This window comes from Onychostruthus taczanowskii, unplaced genomic scaffold (genome assembly GCF_017590055.1).
Source record: "Onychostruthus taczanowskii isolate IOZ18803 unplaced genomic scaffold, ASM1759005v1 scaffold8, whole genome shotgun sequence".
Taxonomy (NCBI): domain Eukaryota; kingdom Metazoa; phylum Chordata; class Aves; order Passeriformes; family Passeridae; genus Onychostruthus; species Onychostruthus taczanowskii.
Genome location: NW_024505892.1, coordinates 15,395,012 through 15,415,845, shown reverse-complemented (window position 1 = coordinate 15,415,845; position 20,834 = coordinate 15,395,012). Strand labels below are relative to the sequence as shown.

The window sequence follows — 20,834 nt, the reverse complement described above, 5'->3', positions numbered from 1 at the left end:
AAAACAAGTGTACATCAGAGATTGAAACCTTTTCTGAGTTACGTATTTGTATACAACTCCTAAATATCAGTTGTATAGTGTAAATATACTAATGTGCATTTTTTCCACCATACAATTCACCATTTTTTGCTACATACTTACTCAACTTAAACCTCTGGAAGTAGAGGAATTAACAACTGAGGTATGCTTTTCCTGCCTGAGGTGTGCTGCTGCCTTTGAAGGAGGGATGCATCAGCATCAACATTTTGATTTGCAGAATCACAAAACTGTTGAGATTGGAGGGCTTTGTACATCACTTTGTGCAATGCCCTGCTCAGAGCATAATCACTAGGGCAGGTAGGTCAGGACTGTCTGCAGTCAGTTTTTGAACATCCCCAAGGATGGTGACTCCACGACTCCTGGGAGCAACCTGTTCCAGTGTGTGATTACCCAGGCAGTAGAAGATTTTTCTTATGTTTAAATGGGATTTCTTGTATTTCATTTTGAGCCCATTGCCTCTTGTCCTGTCACTGGACAGCACTGAGAAGGGTCTGGCTTTGTCTTTACTCCCCACTGCCATCCTCCTCTCGTCAGGTATTTAGACACAGTGATAGGACCCTCTTTGCTTTTCAAGAGTTAAACAGTCTGAGCTCTCTGCCTCTCCTGATGTGACATGTCCCTAGCCTTTCATCAGCCTTGTGGCCCTTCCCAGGGCTGCAGGTGTGGCTCACCAGTGCTGAGTAGAACAGAAAGATCACTTGCCTCAACCTGCTGGTGACATTCTCCTAATTCAGCTGTGGGTGCTGGTAGCCAATAAGGTCAGGAGTACACTTTGGAAGCTTATCTCCTGGTCATCTAAGGCACTTTGGTTCACCTCACAGAGTAGTTTAAAGACATGAAATAGGCTTCTTCCAGTTTAAACTAAACAAGAAGGGTGTTTCAGATTTGCGCTCTAATCACTCATCAACATTTTGATTTGCAGAATCACAAAACTGTTGAGATTGGAGGGCTTTGTACATCACTTTGTGCAATGCCCTGCTCAGAGCATAATCACTAGGGCAGGTAGGTCAGGACTGTCTGCAGTCAGTTTTTGAACATCCCCAAGGATGGTGACTCCACGACTCCTGGGAGCAACCTGTTCCAGTGTGTGATTACCCAGGCAGTAGAAGATTTTTCTTATGTTTAAATGGGATTTCTTGTATTTCATTCCATTGCCTCTCGTCCTGTCACTGGACACCACTGAGAAGGGTCTGGCTTTGTCTTCACTCCCCACTGCCATCCTCCTCTCGTCAGGTATTTAGACACAGTGATAGGACCCTCTTTGCTTTTCAAGAGTTAAACAGTCTGAGCTCTCTGCCTCTCCTGATGTGACATGTCCCTAGCCTTTCATCAGCCTTGTGGCCCTTCCCAGGGCTGCAGGTGTGGCTCACCAGTGCTGAGTAGAACAGAAAGATCACTTGCCTCAACCTGCTGGTGACATTCTCCTAATTCAGCTGTGGGTGCTGGTAGCCAATAAGGTCAGGAGTACACTTTGGAAGCTTATCTCCTGGTCATCTAAGGCACTTTGGTTCACCTCACAGAGTAGTTTAAAGACATGAAATAGGCTTCTTCCAGTTTAAACTAAACAAGAAGGGTGTTTCAGATTTGTGCTCTAATCACTAAAAGCTGTTTTATCCTCATGACTTGACCACAACTAATCCAGAGTAGCTGCCTTCTCCTCTTTTCACATTCTAAAGATCTCAAATGCTGTAAATCTATGTTTAATGTAGTTTTTCTGTTTTAATTGGAAATATTTTGTTTTCTTTATTTGACTGTAGAGACCAGATTTTAAAAATACAAGTAGTTTAAATATTGTAGAAAAGCTTAGAAGCTTATGAATTGTACATATACTGTTACTCAAATTTTACAAGACCAAAATAAGTCCTTAAACCAGACTGAAGTGGCGTAGTGTAGAATACAATCATTTCCTGAGATTCATAGTAGGTATTGTTATGTTATTTGTTTTGTCATCTAACCTTAATAGTTATCGGTCGTGTTTGTCGTTGGAAATTTTGTTATGCCTATTTAGCTTGTCTATTATTTACTTATTAAAGTGAATTGTAAGGGGACTTACTCAAACTTTCAGGTGTTAGCTTGTCTATTATTTACTTATTAAAGTGAATTGTAAAATTGAGTAAGTCACATTAAAGTGACTTACTCAAACTTTCAGGCATTTTAAGAGGCATTTGAGATCATTTTGACTTAATAAAATTTGTCTAGCATGTAATGTACTATGCTGTTACCCACTCATTTTATTCAGTAAGATTTAGAATACTATAAAAGAATCTGGGAGGCAAGAGGGTCATGATGCTATCTTCTTTTGAGTTTCTTAATTATATTTTTTGTAGTGTTCATTTCTCCCACTTTTGCATTATATATATTTTTTTTTTCTTACAGGTTTCCCTAAGTTAATTTTACTTGAAAATAAGTATTTGACCCACTTTTGCATTATCTGGAATGTTTGGTTTCTCTGGAATGTTTTAGTTTTTCAGTTGATGGTGCCAGCCTAATGTCTTGTCTTTTGCAAGTTTCCTTCGGCATCATGTCAGGAAGAGACAGTGTAAGACCTTCCAAGTTTGTTTGTCAGTATGTTAAATCTATTTGTAAAAGTCCTTGAATTCAGACAGCTTGGACTTAGCCATGTAGAAATATATTTATGACCTGCATGCAGAAATTACATTATTGAAATATGGCACACTAATGTTTATGAGAGCAAGAGCATTTTTGTATGAAAATGTTTCCAGTAGTTTTGGATTTGAGTAGAATCCAATTTAATGTCTTTGTGCCCTTTGCTTCCCACATTTGTATTACAGCTGTTGGCTTCCTGTACCAAGCATTTTACAAACATTTTTCTGTCAGTGGTTTGACAAAGGGATGTAGAATATGAATGAGTAATAAATTACAGCCTGGTAAAGCTTTCATCCCTTAATCAGAATCAAAATATCGCTAAAATTTATTGCAATGGTATTCACTACTATTTTATGTCAGTTTGTTGCTATCAAATGTCAAAAATATTTCATTTGCTAATAATTTACTTTCTATGCTAGAGAACTAAATACACACAGGAAAAAGAGAAAAGTATAATCTTTTGATCCTGTTAGACCAGGAAAGAGAAAGATGGGTAGTAGGACAGAATTAGAAGATAGAGAATAATATTGTGCATGCTTGCTGGCTGGAACTTTTGTTTTTTACTTGGCACAAATTTAGTTTAAAATGGGAGTGAGGGGAGTTGCAGTTGTTATCCAAACATAAATCTGGAGTAACTTACTGTGTATGAGGAATGAATGTCTGGCACATACTAGAGACAAAATACTTGCTCTGAAATTGTGCTGTGTATTAGCAAAGGAAAAATAACATGGTATTACGTGACATAAATAAAGGCAGAGAAGTTTCTGTAAATCTCACTGTATAATTCCAGCCAGCACACCCACACTTAGTATTTACTGAACAAAGATTAAGGGCAGCAAATCAAGATGTATATTTTGTAGTTGTCTTGGCAAAACATTTTTGTGAGAATGATAACTTGCCAAGTCTTTTATGAATTTGAAGATAAATGGCCTGTCTGAAAACTCTCTTAGTTAATAATTGGCAAAACAGTTGTGTCTTTGTGTGTAAAATTACAAGTGACTTTAGCTCTACTTCTGGTGTTTTTTAAACATTAGCTCTCCGTAGCGTCCTTTACCTCCTTAGTACTTTAATTTCTGCACATTCAGTACTACTTTGTTGGCCACATTTTTGCTACTTGGTTTGAATAGAGAGGGTCAAAAAATAGTTGTATCTATTATAAAACTGAGTGCATAAAACAAAAAGGAAGAATAACTTCATTCATCTGTTTGTTCCCAGATATTCCAGATCTTAATCATAAATAGTGAAGAGAGATAAGAAATACAGGTCATTTATTTCCAAGATTGTCTGCATTCTTCATATACATTTAGGCTTTAAAACTTGAGAATATTTGCAGCTGCATTGTATAGGTTTAGTTTTCTTTTATATCAACATTTTCAGAAGCATGGCTGTTCACAGAGGATTTTCTTTTATTAGAAGTTCCTAAACAAATGCCTCCTGTAAGTCAAGTTCTTTAGTTTTAACAGTGTGTCACTGGTCATTAGGGACATGCACTTTAAACATTTTGTTCAATGTATAGAGAAGTTCTCCAAAGAGAAAACCAAAATGATTTTGATGTAAAATGGCCTTTCAAGTGTGGTATCCTATAAGGTAAAACAATGCATTTAAAATACATAACACTATGAGGATTTCTTTTGTGGCGTCTGTACTGTTCGGGAGATTACTTTCCACTTATTAGAAATTGAACCACTTCCATTGAAGCAAAAGTTTTGTGACTTAGCAAGCATACTAATAATAATGTTCATTGCTTTTGCAATATTGCAGAAATCAGAACAACTGTATTTAATGGAATGTAAATAATTTATTTTCTTTTGGATGTGGGGAAAGGGGGCAACTGAACTCATGTCACTGTTGACTTTCTTAGTGGAGATCCTGGAGGGGGTAAACTTTTGACCCCTCGCTTATGAGTTATTTGCTACTGAGATTACATGTCAACATAAACATGGAGGACAGTTCTTTGACCATTAATTGCTAGTTTAAAATTTGACTAAGGATATTAACAAAGGAAATGTATGTTTTGCTCTTGCTGCTGAAAATTTAGTAATGAGGTGCATTTGCCCGTTTGCTGCAAGTTAGGCAGGAAAAGGACATTAATAGATTTACTTCACTAGGTAAAAACATATTTTTCAGTTACAATCATGTGTCTTTACTATAAGTAATACTTGTGTGATCAAGCACACACAAAAGATAATGAAGAGAACTAACTGGCAAAGGTAGTAGTACCAAAACCAACACAGTCTTACAGATAGCCTTCTTGTAGAATACTTGGGACATTTCAAAATTAGAGCAGAGAGGATAACAGAAGGCACAGATGTGGAAGAACTTCCATTTGGAAATATTTTTTTTTCCTTAGGAATATGTTATAGTAATACTCAAAAATTGAAAAAGTATAACTAGTAACTATGGCAAAGGATTGCTTACTCCTTTCAGATTCACTCCCATATTGCTCTTCATACAGATAATTTCAAAAGCAAAATTTTAAACCATTAAAAGGTTATTATATTTATTTCAGTATTGTCTTTCAAGATAAATACCAATTTATTTCCTCCTCTCCTTATTTTGTTTCCTTTCCTAGAAATCTCTAGCTCTTTCAGTTTTTCAACTATTTCACCTTCTGTTTGTTTGGTAAGTTTAATGGTAGAGGTTTTCAATCCCAAAGCCCTACTTTTGACTAGAGCAGCACTGAGTAAAGCAGTAAGTGTACCTGAACATACTTAACAACATTCTGTGTGTCCCTGATGAGATTCAAACTGGTAGAGAGTACTTTTCTTCTGTTCCTTCAGTTAATCAACTGAAACTGATGGTTTGTGGAGATTTTGACTGGTAGTGTCTGCTTTGCATTTCCGGACCTGAAGGTTTCCTCATCTTTCATTGCAATCAGGCTTTATCAGTGTTTTATCAACAGTATCTGAGCCAAGACTACCTTTTGGCTCTGAATGCTACTTGGTAGTGATACTCTGTCAGTAGTTGTCTTCACAGACTTTGTGCTCTTTCTTGATCACCACTTACTTGACAAAACAGGGATAGCTTTTGCCTTTATCTGAACAATGGCTTCATCAGAGGCCTGTCTCTGGACAGGTTACCCCTTCTTTCAAACATATGAATGTATGTGAAGAAGTGAGCATGCAAAAATTCCAGACTTCAAAAGCTTTTAAAGATCACAGTAGACTCTCTTGTTAGGGTAACTTAAGCGTGCTTTGACCCTTTGCTAGTTAATAAGATCTTTTAGGAAATCTTAACAATTTCTGTAGGTGTTGATACAAACTGGGACTTGGTGGCTGCATGTGGTAACTGTCTACTGTGGTCAGTTGTGGGGCACAGAAATGTAATTGCTGTGACAGGTGGAACACATTTAATCTTATCTCAGGTGACATTAATAGTCTGTCTCTAGGATGTCTCTGTTCCTGGTATCTTAGAGCTGCTGCTGCAAGAGCACCTTCACTCTTTCTTGACAGTCTGTGCTTTGGATAATAGTACTTTGATTTTTAACAACCTAGGAACCTTGAGTACCTTGGTCCTAGAATCTTTCGTTAGGAGGAAGGTGTTGGTGTGGAAAATTGCTTGGTGTCACCCACAGTGTAACCTTATATATGGACAAAAAACCCCCATTTTTCTTGTTTCTGTAACTGTTGTTCTCTGACATGTGATTTCTGTGTGTTCAAGAGTTGTTCAGCATTTGTTCATTGGAGTGCCTAAAGGAGTCCTAAAGTCTTTCTCGCCTGCTGAAATCCTAAGACAGGACAGGGCTGGTTTTTCAGGGCTTTTTACAAAGTCTGCAGGTGTTTCAGTAAATACACCCCTTGGGATATTAGTGAAGAAAAAATTATCTGGATTTCACAATATAAATGGATGTACTTGCAGTTAGAGTGAAAAAACCCACATACAGGTAACACAAGAGTAGCAGTTACAGTGTAGAAGATCTTTTAATTTTTAAACTGATCAAGGCTAAAGACATTTGCAAGATGCACTTATATGGAAGCAGAGTTCTTTTTATGTAAAAGAGTTATGGATGAGATCTGAAGATGCATACTTCAGCAAGTAAGGTAAATTTTTATCCCGTAATGAATGAATATATTTTGAATTTGTCACCCTAATACATATCAGTCTAAAGTTAATTTATTTCCCTGAAAATATCTGATCTTGGCATCCATTAAAAAGAACTGATCTAGATGGTTCATAGGTTTAGCAACCTTATGTTAATTCTTAAGTTTTATATTGTTAAATTATACCATGAAATGGGTTCAGGGGAGCTTACAATCAAGTATGTACTTAAAAATCAATTTAATTGAAGACTGCAAATTAGCTCCTTGTCATGTGATGTTGGTATTTTAATTGATGATTGCTTTTAATATTAATTTTAGTGCCTTAGATGCAATTCTGTCTCTCTCTGTGTTTGACTGTCTTTGAAATCTAATTTGAACCTTATATGTGCTAGTTTTGTAATGTTTAACATTAACATGTCAGTATCCTGAAGATGAATTAAGTGGGCTTAAGTGTACCTATCAGTAATTAACTTAATAGAAATGTTGTCACTTGATGAAACCTACATGGAAATTCTTCCATCATGGTCAGGTATTGTAGTTGCTCTTAAGTTTTTACTAATTCCTTTAGTTTTGGTCAGGACTTTCACTTGGTTGTTCTTTACTGAAAACTTGAGTATGAAGATGCTAGATCCTTCTATACATTGTAATAGTAAAAATAGAGAGGCACTGGAAAGCACAAGTATTTTATTTTTCAGGGGGAGTGTCTTTAAATGGTTAGGCAGCCCAACAGCTTTAACATTCAAAAATAAGTGAGCTTTGCAGTCCCAAATAAGGAATGTATGCTTAGTCTGGTTTGAACACTCAGTTGTATATAAAATAAGAAATACTACTTCAAAAATCCAGAAAAATTAGTTAAATGATGGCAGTCACCAGCAGAATCCAAGTAAGTTTTGTAGAAAGAGATCAGATTTTATTAGACAAATTGCTAATAGATGGAAAAGGCAGACTAGCTTGTGAATATAAAATGTTTTCTTCTGCAGCAAGCATCAGGATAAATGCAATGTGATAGCAATTGTGTTATATTCATGTTTACTGAGGTAATTTGAAGGGAAAAGATTCTCTCTAGTGTATGAAGAGGTGCTTGGGAGGAACAAGATGCTAAAGCTGTGAGGCAAGTTAATGTTGCTTGCAGAACTCTGTGTCCTGCAAGGACATGGGGTATTCCATAATAACTAGCTCATGATAATATTTGGTGGAGTTACAGCTTTTGATTCTTAAACTCTGCATTTGAAAGTGTTTTGTAGGACTCCCTTGAGAGTCAGAAGTGAGAGTTAGAGGAATACGTTTTTTTGTGGGAAATGTTCTGCATTTGATTATTGAATGTTTTTGGCTGTTTTCCCTTCTCGATATGTGTTAATCCTAGCAAATAATGCTTGCTTGTGTTTGCCCACAGTTTCATAAAGCCTATAAAGTTCTGCCATGTGCAAATCTAAAACTCACAGTTTTTTGGTAGTAAAAAGATAATTTTTAATCAGAAGATGTTAATCATGTTCAAGACCTTACTTAAAACTGGCAACTCTGCTTGGAGCGGAAGTTTGCTAAAGGCTATCTTGCCTGATGTGAAGATCTGGTTTCTGTCTTGGGTGTTTTGATGCTATGTATGCATATACATGTAGATAGTAAGTGCTTAGTACCATTTGTTCAAGGCTTTTAAGGATAACTGGTTCCTGCTACATGAAGTTCCATTTATATCCATACACTCCCTCCAATCACTTTGAAGGTCCTGTTTGGGTGAGTTGCAAGTGAGGATGGTGGTAATTTATAAAAGCACTTGATATTGCATAACAGTGGTACAAACATCAGTTTAAAATGAGTAAGAATAGTCATTGGGGAAAAATAAAACATAAATCTCCCCAAACTATCTCCTAGTATCTCTGCAAGGCCAAACCTTACATTTTGCTGTCGCTGCTCACTAGTACTGGAGTCAGTATATGGTTAAATCATGAGTTTGTCTTTCAGGTGTGTTGGGGGGCATTGCATTGTTTGCTTAAGGGTCTGCCTTAGGTAATGACTTTCAGTGTTTTTTGTGTGTTTTGTATCATTTCAAGGTCGTTTGTATGCAATGCAGACAGGGATGAAGATTGACAGTAAAACGCCAGAATGCCGTAAATTTTTATCCAAACTTATGGATCAGTTGGAAGCTGTAAGTAGAATTTATTGCTTTCTTCAAAAATGGTCATAATATTAATATAACTTTTTTAAAAAATTCTGCAAATACTGTCTCTTCTCTGCAGCTATTCTGCATGCAAGTATACTGCATGAACTTCAGTTGTATCTAATAAATTGCATAAGGATTGGAAGGAGATAAAGGTGTATGTTTCAATTATGTTTGTGCATGTGTATGCATGCACAAACATAATTGAAATTTTGCCATAAGATTTTGTGTAGGCATCATAAATTACAATGCTTTATTTATATGTGTTCTCATGACAAATCATAATTCATTAGGAAGTTAATGCAGGTGTTCTAGAAGATTTTTTAAAATTTATTTACCTTTGATTCCTTGAAGTCTGTACAGTTATTTTCACTGCTATAGGGCTTAATAGCCTAGTGCTGGGATGCTTTTGAAATCTCTAAGCTAAACTATTGTATCCAGGGAGTTTTTAAAAATACTCTTTAAAATCTAAAGATACTTCTGATTGTATCCTGTGTTAGAGATTGGAGATTTTATTTTATAAATTCTTGTAAGCACAGTCTAATCTGTGTGGGTAAGGGGATAGCTATGCCACACTCTTCTGAATGCACCTGATACTAATTAAAAGCCTTAAATAGAAGAGAGTTAAACAAAGAAAAGTAAAGTTGTGGTACAGATGGTCAGTTTAAGTTCCAGGAGTTGTTTATGTAGTTTTCAGTGTTCTCAGAGGAAGAAGTTTGTTGATTCTAAGGTCTAAGTGCTTATTTGGAAGCAGAAGGTAGTGTTGAAAAATGAAGCAGCAGTTCATTTTTTGTTCAGTATCAGTGATTGCATCCAAAGTCTAGCAGTGCCTGAAGAGTTTTTGTGGAAGTAGTATAACTGCCTTCAGTTATGAAAGATGGATCACTCGCCCACAGAGGTATTCAAGGCCAGGTTGGATAGGTCCTGAGCAACCTCTTCTAGTGAATGGCATCCCTGCTTACAGCAGGGGAGTTGGAATTGGATGACCCTTAAGGTCCTTTCCAATCCAAACCGTTCTGGGATTCTTCAGAAAAAAAATGAAACAAGAACCATTTTGTTTTTAATAACTCGTGCTTCTTGCTTTTTTTATTACTGATTTTTGCAATGGAAAATTCAGTGTACAGTGATTTCTTGGTGTGTTATTTCACGGGATTTTGACATCTTTAATAGGACGGGTTTGTGTTCAAAGGGAGAGAGAGGTAGCAGGAGAGGTGAGATTAAAACTCAGAAGGATTTTGCTCTTCGTTTCCTAAGAAATGTTGGGATTTGCTGGGTTACTTGTGGTACTGCAGCGGTTAATCTGCAGCATCCGGTTACCCCTTCTGTTTCAAAACTGAAAAGACTAAAAAAATAGCAAAAATCTATCGTTTCACCTCTTGGTTACTGGTAAGATTGTGTGACAACTCATATACAGGTATTGAATATTCTTCGGTGTATCCGGGTGAGTAAAGTATGGAGAGAGCACTCCTAGTCAAGTCTAATAGAGCAGTTTTGGGGCTAGGAAGTTAGGGTTTATGGAAAAGTTGGACCCCTGCTGTAATTTAGGAGCTGCTGTTTTGAGTCTGCCCATAACCACCAGGGGGCGCAGAGGGGTGCGGTTTAATTTTTTTAAGGTTAAGCCTAAATGCCTTGAGTTGTAGGTTGGAATTTTGTATCAAGGTTTAAAACACCAGTACTGCTGTATTGAATCACAGATTGTGTGAAGGATAATTTCAACAGTAAACAGCTTGGTTAAATTTAGTACTTTTGGAAGCATATGTAACAGTGCCAGTTGTGTGTATGAAATAATTGAGCATCAGATCAATTATAGTAATCAGTTCTTGTTTGCATGTGAGGTGTACAGATAGGTTAGGGATATATATGTGTATACAAACAGTTTTCTTCCTGAGTTAGTGTCAGTGTTTGAGTGTTTCATTTGAACACACGAATTTTGGTACTTTCACAAGAAAATTACACTTTGTAAAACAAATACTTTTTTTATTTGTACATAGAGTAGTTTGACTAAAGCCTTTAAATTTAAAATTATATTTGGAAAGCTTGTATTTAACTACTGAAATGAAGTAACTTTTCTGGCAACATTTTATGTCTTAGAAAGTTGGCAGCAATCTAAAAAATATGGAAATACTGCCTGCATGATTAAAATTTTCTTCGCACACACAGTGAAAAATAACTGCCATTCAGAGATTGTTTTTAAATCTTTTGGCAAAATAAAGGCTGCAGGTTAGTATCATGCAGTGTTCCTGTTTTTGTTCTCTGAGGATAACCTGAGATTTCCTTATGTGCAAACAGTAAGCCTATTCAGAGGCTGTAAATCCACCTGTTGTAACTGTTAGAGGGTTGTTTGCTTTACTGATTTTTATTAGGAAACCTGAGGATTCTGGTACTCTAACATCTTTGAAAAGAGTTCTTTGAATTGAAATACTCTGCTTACACTGAAAATTCCAGTAAATCCATAGGTCACTAGACCGGTCAAGGTAGGGCTCAGATACTTTGAAAGATGTAATGAGCTGCAGTGAAATAACCTTACAAGAGGAGAGATACGTGATGACTGATCTACAGCACCTTTATAAGGCATGCATTGCTTCACAGTTGAACTGTGTTGAATCTTGACACAGGCTTCAGAGTGCTCAGTCTTTCAGATACTAAGGGGAAAAATATCTGTTGCTGTTCCTTCACAACATTGTAGTTGTGTTTATTTTTAACTTTGGCGGAGAAGATGTTAGGGTGTTGGTGGTTTTTCTACGTATTTTGTGACTGCAGATTCAGAGGTACTTATTTGTAATATTTCTCTCTCCAAAAGAATATGCGTTCTCTTTCACATGCTGCTTTTAGCATTTGTTATATTAGAAGCTGCAGATTTGTACAACAAAGTGTAAGTTGTTTCTTTTTAAATTGTAATTGACTTTGTTTAAATCAACAGGTTCTTTTTGTGTTTGCAAAATTGCTAAGGTCTGATAAAGTAATTAATGTATTTTTCCAACATTTTTCAGATGAAAAAGCAATTTGGTGATAATGAAGCAATTACTCAGGAAATTGTTGGCTCTGCTCATGTGGAGAATTATGCCTTGAAAATGTTTTTGTATGCAGACAATGAAGACAGAGCTGGGCAATTTCATAAGTAGGTGAAAATATTTTTTTTCTTATCTGAAGATACTGGTCAGGGAATGTGAATATCCAAACGCTTTAATTTGAATGGAAGCAAGAGTTGAGCTTTAATACATTCTTTTCTCTTCTGGAAAACTCAATTTGTTACTACTTATAGGTCTCTTAACATCACACATCAACTGGTATCTTTATGTTCCTTAGGGAGTTGCTTACCTACTGGCAAGCCTTCTAAAACCACAGGCTAATATTGTGCTTTATTTTATCAAGCATGTTATAGTTTTAAATCACTATTAAAATAAAATACTATCACTATTGACCAGTGATAGTAGAATAGTTGTGATGATCCATTATGTGTTTTGGTTTACAGCAATTACAATGGCATGTTCGTATATTTTTCTAACCTAATACAGGATTTCTGATGTCCTACAAATTCCAAGCTAGAAACTAAGTGCAGAATGCATAACCAGTTTTAAAAAATGCTGAACATTTTCTGCATAGTAGTTAGGAGACTAATCAATATTGCTAGATTTAAATGTTGTGAAGCAGCTTCTGTAACATCAGATTAAAAGAAAAAAAAAAAGCGATGTTGAGCTTGGAATAAGTCAGCATGGTCTAAGATTACAACGCCTAAAATGTGATTCTGAGAGACTGAAATTGCCAAGTTAACAAAATGCTTTCTTTTTTGTAGAAATATGATAAAGTCCTTTTATACTGCAAGTCTCCTGATAGATGTTCTAACAGTATTTGGGGAGCTCTCTGAAGAGGTAAGTGTCAGGCATATGAGTGTGTTATTTGATTGCTTTTTCAAGCACAGACGTCGCTTTTATATGTGGTGAATATGAATTTCAAAGAAACAGTGTAGCCAGATACTTGTTAGAAAGCCATAAAGAATCATGTTAAGTATTTAAAATAAATAGTAGATGAAATACTAAACATCTGTTAGAAGATGGTTCATGACAAGTATCAATTAGAAACTTGAAGTTTGATTTTTACTCTGGGACACATAGCGTTACATTGAGCAAGTGGGAATGCTTATAGGGGGAAAAATGATGCAAGGTTCCTAGCTTTGTCCACCTTCACTTTTTTCCATGTTCTGCTTGAAACTTACAGGCTTGGGATCCTGTATGTAAATCCCCAATCTGGTAAGTGTACCTAAAGTGCATTCGTACTTGCTCAGTTTAAAATGCAGTTGTTGTGTCTACTTTCATTTGTAAATATTGGAAAGAAGGTAAAGCATGGTCTTGATAGTGGTGCACTTCTGGAATACTATAGGATGTAAGTGTAGATACTAAAGATAGGTCTTACCCAAGAGAAATTCTTGGTGAAGAGTTCTTGCAAGATTATCCATCTTCCATAGACTGAGACTCTACCAATCCAAAATTTTCATCTTATTGAGAGGCACAAATAAGTTTGCTTTTTGATGTGCTCTCTTAAAACTGTCTGCTTTGTGCCTGACATCCTTTACTATATCCAGTGATAACATTTCCTAGAGCCAGAGAGTGAATGCATATTTGCACATTGAATTGGACTGAGAAAAAAAATCTTAGTCTGCAGGAATCCAGTGTACTGATCAATTGGTTGAGTCCTCAGAGTGCCTGAAACAATCCTGCTTTGAACATGGAAGAAGTTGTTATAAATGTCAGTGCAGAATGCTAGCAGTGGTACATTTTCTGTTGTTGATGCTGAAAGGACAGAAATGCTTTGTAATTGGAAAGAAGCAGAATTCTGTCATTTTGTTTAATTGGTGAATACCGATGGTAAAAGAGAGTGTACAAGAAATACAGAAAATATTTGCTTCTCTGTGTAGCATCATTACATTTCAACAGTTTCTTTATCCATTCTTGTGTAAAGGGATGATGGGAGAAGTATGACTTGAATGTCTTAGACTTTTGCAGAAATTTTTGTTCAGCCTGACACCTGGTTATAGAGTACGACATCTATATTCAGACCACCTGCCTATTTTTTCAAAGGATAGTTGAAATTGCCTTCATATGTGGACTATCAACTATTAGAAGGCTTTTAAAGCAACAGCAGAAGGCATAGAAAGCAGATATTTGACACCTAGAATCAGAAAATGTGTGTTGAGCATAATATGTATGTTTTTAAATGGCAGGTGATTGATTATTGGGTAGTATGAATGGATTGTGTCACAGATGAAGAGTAGTTGTTCTGTATCTCCATATTAGAACTAGGCAAAAGGATTTTCTGGAAGATGTGTTACAAGACACAGCTTAGATCAGAGCAGTAGGAAGCTCTGCGATAGCAGTGTTCTTTTCATTTACCTCAGTAGTAACATTCATTCATAGGGCAGCCTTCTGAAAAGGGACATGGTTTGTTTTCAACAGTGCATGTTGAAAACAAACCAAAACCAACAGCATTTCACTTCTCACTTCTGGAATGATAAGCTTTGCAGTCGGGAAGCAGGACAGACATCAAACAATTGATTTCCTTCTCCTCTCTCCATCCATCATCTTGGTGCCGGGGTTGGGGGTGCTTGGCCTGTCCTTTAATATGCTCTCCCAAGGGCCAAGGGCCTCCTCAGCTGTGCCCCAAGGTGGGTGCACTGGGGCTGGCTTTATCCAGCGTGGGGCAGCCCTGGCCTGTCCTCACAGACACCACTCCTGCCATGCTGAGTTGCCAGCACCTGGGATGGACACCTGCTACAACTGCATCTTCACACTTTGTCAATAAATAATTGCCATATTAGAATAGAGGGGAGATGTACAGGCCCTTAAATATTGCATAATAATCTTTCCTAAAAGTAGCATGCTCTTGGTATGTGTTTTCTACATTTTGTGGCTTCTAGATTGTTTATTGAAAATGAAGGAATTTAATCTGTAACACTGACTGACCAGAAATGATTATTAAAATAGAATTTTAACAGAAAGCCATGTTTTCCAATTGCACTTTTCCTTTTTGAGGTAGAGTGCATTTTAATAAATATGTCATCAAAATAAGCTTATTTTTTGGGAGAAATCTTGTTTTCAAAAGTGAAGACCAGATCTTTCTCTTGGAATGTGTGAGCACCCTGGGTGATGCAATGTATTAAATATGAGCAAGGGAGCTTGCTGGAGATACCTTTTGTATTGTGTCTCTCTATCCTGTTCTAGATGACAGTGCAATAGGCTTTGTGAAGTACAGTATTGAATTTCAGTTTATTAATTTCTTAGAAACTTTGGATTTAATTTCCAAATTAAGTTTTAATTTTTTAAAATAAAAAATTAATTTTTAAAATTTTGGCGTTGGTGTGAAGCATGCTGTCCCAACCTGCATTGTTCATTCAGGCAAATTATTCCACTCATCCTTCCACATTTCTAATGTTTATATTCAGCCTTGATCCTTGATTTATATTACCTCATAACTGTCAGAACTGGTTGTTTCCCATAAAGCTGTTGGCAAAGCAGTTGATTTGCATAATCAGTTTAATATTTCTTGCATCAATTGACAGCTCTTCCTGGATTAAGCACCATTGTAACTGCTCAGGAGATACAAAGTGGCCAATCTTCCTTTCATGTTTTGACATGTTAAAAGTTGTACTTAGGAACAGTAAAGTATATTTTAAAAAAACAAAACAGAAAGTCTTAATGTCATAGAATATTACAAACAAATCACGTTAATCTGCAGTTACATCAGCCTTTCTATATTCATGCTCATAAATAAAATTTTAAATTTTAAAATAATATAATTAGAAGAAATTCCATATTTCTGATAAGCAGCAGTAGCATTTGAAGTTTCAAGTATTTAAATCTAAAGTAAATAATCATCAAAATTTATGGAGATAGGAAGCTTTCTTCATTATTTCATGTCAATAATTATTACACAGTGCTGTCTTTCGTACTAGGTATTCTTGGTATAATTTATTTCCTTTTCCTGATATGCTGCACTAATTGAAGATCTCCACATTTTCCTTTCATGATGATATTAGAGCTGTTATTTTAATTATTTTTTGTAATTCACCTATTAATTTTACATGTTTATCTTTAAAAAGGTGTCAAATGACAGCAGAGAAAGTGGAAAAGATGTTTCTATTTCTGTTTTGAATGCATTAATTTGCAGAAGTGAGTGGTTAAAATTGGCTGGCCTTTTCCCTCCCCCAGAATGCCCAGCACAGGAAGTATGCCAGGTGGAAGGCAGCATACATTCATAACTGCTTAAAGAATGGAGAGACTCCTCAGCCTGGCCCCATTGGAATGGAAGGAGAGAGTTTTGGTACGTGTTTCCCTTTTCTTTTTAAGAGAGTGGAAAGCTGTGCCAAGGTGAAGTGGTGGTATGCACAGTTCTTCAGGGAGCACCCCTCAGGAAGCACAGCTTCCCAGCTTAATGTTCCTTTCACAATGAGCTGCCTTCTTCTTTTCAGCTTCTCCTGCTGTTATTTTTATTGGGCCTTACTGTGTGATTGACTTATTTAATAAAATATTCTTTTCCTTGTAGTGGAGATTATTATTTTGAATACAGCTACTCTCTAAGAAGGCATTGTCACCTGTGGGCCAGAACCATACATTTCTTTAACACTAACCACAGTCCTTCTTTTAAATCTGTTCAGTAAAGTTATGATCCCTTTGCCAGTTTATCCTCTCTCAGAAGTTAAGTAGGAGTTAAAAATGGACTGATGGCAAGTGAATTCAACTTCAAAGCAAAGACTTGCTTGTGAGACAACTCCTTTCTCCCTGTGTAATAATGTCAGTTTCGAAACAGGTTTATGGTATACTCTTACTGAGTTGGATTTTCTGCCTCTTTTCTCATTCATCTTCCTATTCGTTGTGTTTTCAGTTGCTTCCTCTGGCTACCTGAGCTCCCTGTACAGGATTCCTTGAGGTTCCCACTTTATCTAAGAGTTAAGGAGATGATTTCCAAGGACATCCATGTAACCAAACTGAATGTGTGTCAGAACAAGTTGTTTTGCTTTAGATAGTGATCAGTTTCATTTGTTTTGGTAGTGACCAGTTTCTTTGCTTTTCTTCGCAATGCAGATTAAATACAAATTTCAAAGGTTGATCTCTTACGAGATGGGATGTCATTGGAATGGATATTTTCACTATGCAGATTAAAACAGACTAATTCTGCACAGTGACAATCTCTGTGTATCATTCTTCACATAACTAGTGGAACAACTAAGACCATCAAATAGTTGTAATTTTCTTCTGAGCTGGCACATGAGACTTTGTGGCTTGTCAATTAAGTTGATGCTAATTTGTCTGTTAAGCTTAGATTTAGTAGTACAAATTTCTCCAAATAAAAAGGGTCGATAAACAAATCTGCAGTGCAAAAGGGAAAGATCTACCTTGTAGAGTATGTATCTAACCTGTAGAGCTACCTTATAGGGGTGGCTACATAAAGTTTTTTGAATGTATGTATAAATATAGATGACCAGTGTATTTATACTTGTGCACACATGTGAAATATACACATAAAAGTAATTATTTGTTTGTTTGCATTCATTTGTGTTTGGGGTCTATACCTGAGTCTTGAGTGGATTTTGACGTCTGAACTTGTAATTTACTTCTAATAAGTTACAAGTAGGCTTGTAATATTCTGCTCAGTACTTTTGTTTTAAACATGTCAAAACATTAGAAAACTAGTTTCTCTTCTGATTCTCAGTCTTTTCATCGTGCAATCTCACATTTTGATGCATCTCCACATTGTAATTTGTATGTCCTGGACAGTGTTAGATTAAAAAAAAAAAAGATATTATCATGATTTTTTTTAAGGAGAATGTGTACAGAACATCTATTTCAGTTTATTATTATCTTTATAGTGTCTAAGAGCCTGAGTGCCAAATGTAATTTATTTGCAATTTCCTGGATAAAATACTATTTATATATTAGTGCTCCAGAAACACTGCAACATAAGTAAATTGAAATATTTGTGAACAAATACCAAGTATAGGAATTTCATATCCAAGCAACTGTTTGTTCTTGTTATTATGTTTTCCTAACCTAAAGGCACTCTATGGACTTAAACACTGGAATGGGTATCTTACCCACTGAAATGTGCTCCAGTGTAGGCACAGCTGTATTTGAAGTGAAGCATTAGCAAACTAATTTCTTCTTCAACATACAATCTTTTCCAAGGCAGTTTCCTTAGCTGTCCATGCTGCTATAGCCAGAGATACTTATGATGCAACTCAACAGCAAACATCACTTCATCTTTGTCAAATTACAGCAGATTGATGATTTAATGGAGAATGCAACATGTGAGAGAAAAGTCTCTTGTTATATTGAATGTAATAAATAGTTCAGTTAAATATTTTCAGCTTTAAATTAGTGCTCTTTTAGTGGTCTGGCTCATAGTGTGGTAAAGTTGACCTGAGTATGTGAAGCGAACTATGAATTTTAAACAAGTGCAAAAATAGAATTTCTAAGTAAACATTACAAAGCTTTTGCTAAAAATCCATGTGTGCAACTTGTAGAAGCTAATTATTTCTCGATAGAGCAAGAAATAGGCTCTTTTTTCATTTTTATTAATGCACAGAAGTAACTGACTTGCTCAAGGCTACAAAAGAAACTTGTAGGAAGGAAAGCAGAATTCAGGCTTTCCCCAAATCCTTGGTGTTCGTTGCAGTTCATTACAGGTTGCAATGGGAAGTGGTGAAGACTTTTGCTTTCATTACCAGCTTATGTCTACATGCATCTTAAAAGGGACACAAATGCTGAGTGAATCAAAATTTTAACCTTAAATCCTTTTTCATAGGGAGCCTGCAAGATCTGTAACTTGACAATATGTTGTTTGTTTTGTTGTTGAATTGTATTTCATGTAGAGAGATTATTTTTCACACTCCTAACTTTCTAAGAAATGAAAGGAAAAATACATGTTTATTTTTTATGATTAGCTCCATGGTGTAGGTGTCCATAATGTCTCACATAATCAAGATAAAAATTTTATGCAAATTAATTTTTATGAGAAGAATCAGTACAAAAGAGTTTCAGTTCCTCTTTGTGCATCATAAGAAGAACAGCAGTATTGTTTGGATGTATGACTGGACCTTCCCCATTCCTTTCTGCTTGCTCATTTTCTTCCTCCCCTCACATGTGGAAAAAGTCTGTTTAAACAGAGTGAAACTAGGTCTCTGTAGCTTGACAAATTACCATTTTATTCCAAAGTGGTTTTTTTTTTTTTTTTTTTTGTGATTCTTGAAAACCATGCTGTAACTCTTGGAGATGTTTTTATAGTACATAGGCATGCTTTATGCAGTTCTGCTGTTGGATTTATGGATGCTTTTGTCAGGATGCCACCATGGAAACCTTAAAATGACATGCTTAATTTATTAATGCAGTTGGAATACAAGTCCTAGAATACACATAAAGGTCACTTAGCATTAGCCCTAGGTCATCCAACAAGGTTTTACACTAATGGAAAAGAAAATGGTAATGGAAAAAAGTTCCTAAATAGCCATACTATAGCCATAGTAAATACACTAAATTCAATCAGTTTCATTGCAGTGTGTAATATGTAGGCTACATTTCTACTTCAGAATTTCAGAAAACCTTAATACTCCCAACTAGTAAAAAGAACAGTGTGGGAAAAGTTGATGGATTTTTGAGTTCTTTTCTCAATGTTGTGGGAAAAAAATGCATGTTTGGTTTGTTTTTTGAAAGCAATGTTCAAATAGAACCTTACATTGTGACTCTTTTAGCAACATGTCAAGCAAAAGAGAAACAACTCAAACAGAATGAGACAAAGAAAGAAAATTTCATGGATTGTAATTCTCTGAGCTCATGAAAAATAGGAATACAGAGAACTGGAGGAATCTGGACTCCTTAAAAAACCTGCTGATTTTATATTTAGTGCACTGAGCTGCTGAAATTAAGTTGTGATTGGTGCTTGCTTACACTAGAAAAGGAAATGCCATTAAGCCTTGAGAATCCTCTGTTTATATAAAAGTATCTTTGGATGGCTGGTTATGGGACTGCGGTGATGATTTCACAAAATCTTGCCTTCAGTAAATAAATAATTAAAAAAAACACAAACAGGTGGTCTGGGTATACTGTAGCTCTGCAGAAAATTTAAAGAGCTCATGAATTCATTATGCTGGGATTCAAGCACAAAAGCTGAGGAAGTTCCAAGACAAAAAACTCAGCTGTAGCTGAAATGAAATGTAAAACAATTGTGTCATTGTTTCACAGCCTAGTTTCAGCATTTTTAAGCAAATTGTAAGGAACTTTGAATTCCAGGTTATTACTGCTGCATGAGAAAATAATTTTCTAATTTTGTACCATTCTTTCTCATTCCCTGGAAAAGATTTTTTATTTTCAATTATGTTTTGGACATTCTAACCATAGAATTTAAAACTTCTGTTGACTTAAATGTTCTTTTATAGCAGCCTGAAATACTTCTATCTGGCACTAATGTTAAAAACTATTCACAAATACTGAGAGTGTATATCTTAAAATGTTTCTAATACTTTAGTCTTTGATAAAGAATATTTTAAATATTTGCTTTGCTGAAAGAATAGTTACAGTGCTTTTATCATATTTGGGCACTTTAAAGACTAAGGAGAGTTAACTTAAACAAAACTGCTTTTATGTTTAATACACTTTTAACATTGGCCAGTTGCACAATGAGTAAATCAAACAGTTGAGCTTAATCTTTTGATACATATACCTGATTAAAAAGTAGATTGCCCATTTGTGAGTTTACCTCTTGCAGGCACTGTTATGACTGGTGGTTAGCACTCCTAAAACTTTTTTTGGTTGTTTTTAACGTTGCCAGACTTTAACCCTTTGAGTTCTTCTGTGGCCAGTGTTGGCCAAAGCATTGCACTATTATAGGAGTGAGTAGAGACCCTTAACTGTGCAGTGAGGAAGTTGGGAGCTGAAACTGGGAATGGCTTGGAGAGAAAATGGGAGCTGTGCTGTTGCGGTGCGTTTTGAGGTGGGGGCACCCCGGGG

General features: G+C 35.9%; 1 protein-coding gene across 3 annotated transcripts in view; it reads left to right on the top strand.

Annotated features, from left to right (window-relative positions):
* The window catches only part of VTA1 (vesicle trafficking 1), a 39,726-nt gene that overhangs the window by 5,770 nt on the left and 13,122 nt on the right, over positions 1-20,834 (top strand). For all 3 annotated transcript variants that reach the window (XM_041423711.1, XM_041423710.1, XM_041423712.1), the window contains exons 2-5: positions 8,735-8,829; positions 11,832-11,959; positions 12,635-12,710; positions 16,044-16,155. In XM_041423711.1, the coding sequence (XP_041279645.1) occupies positions 8,735-8,829; positions 11,832-11,959; positions 12,635-12,710; positions 16,044-16,155 (411 nt within the window). The remainder of the gene's footprint in view (positions 1-8,734; positions 8,830-11,831; positions 11,960-12,634; positions 12,711-16,043; positions 16,156-20,834) is intronic.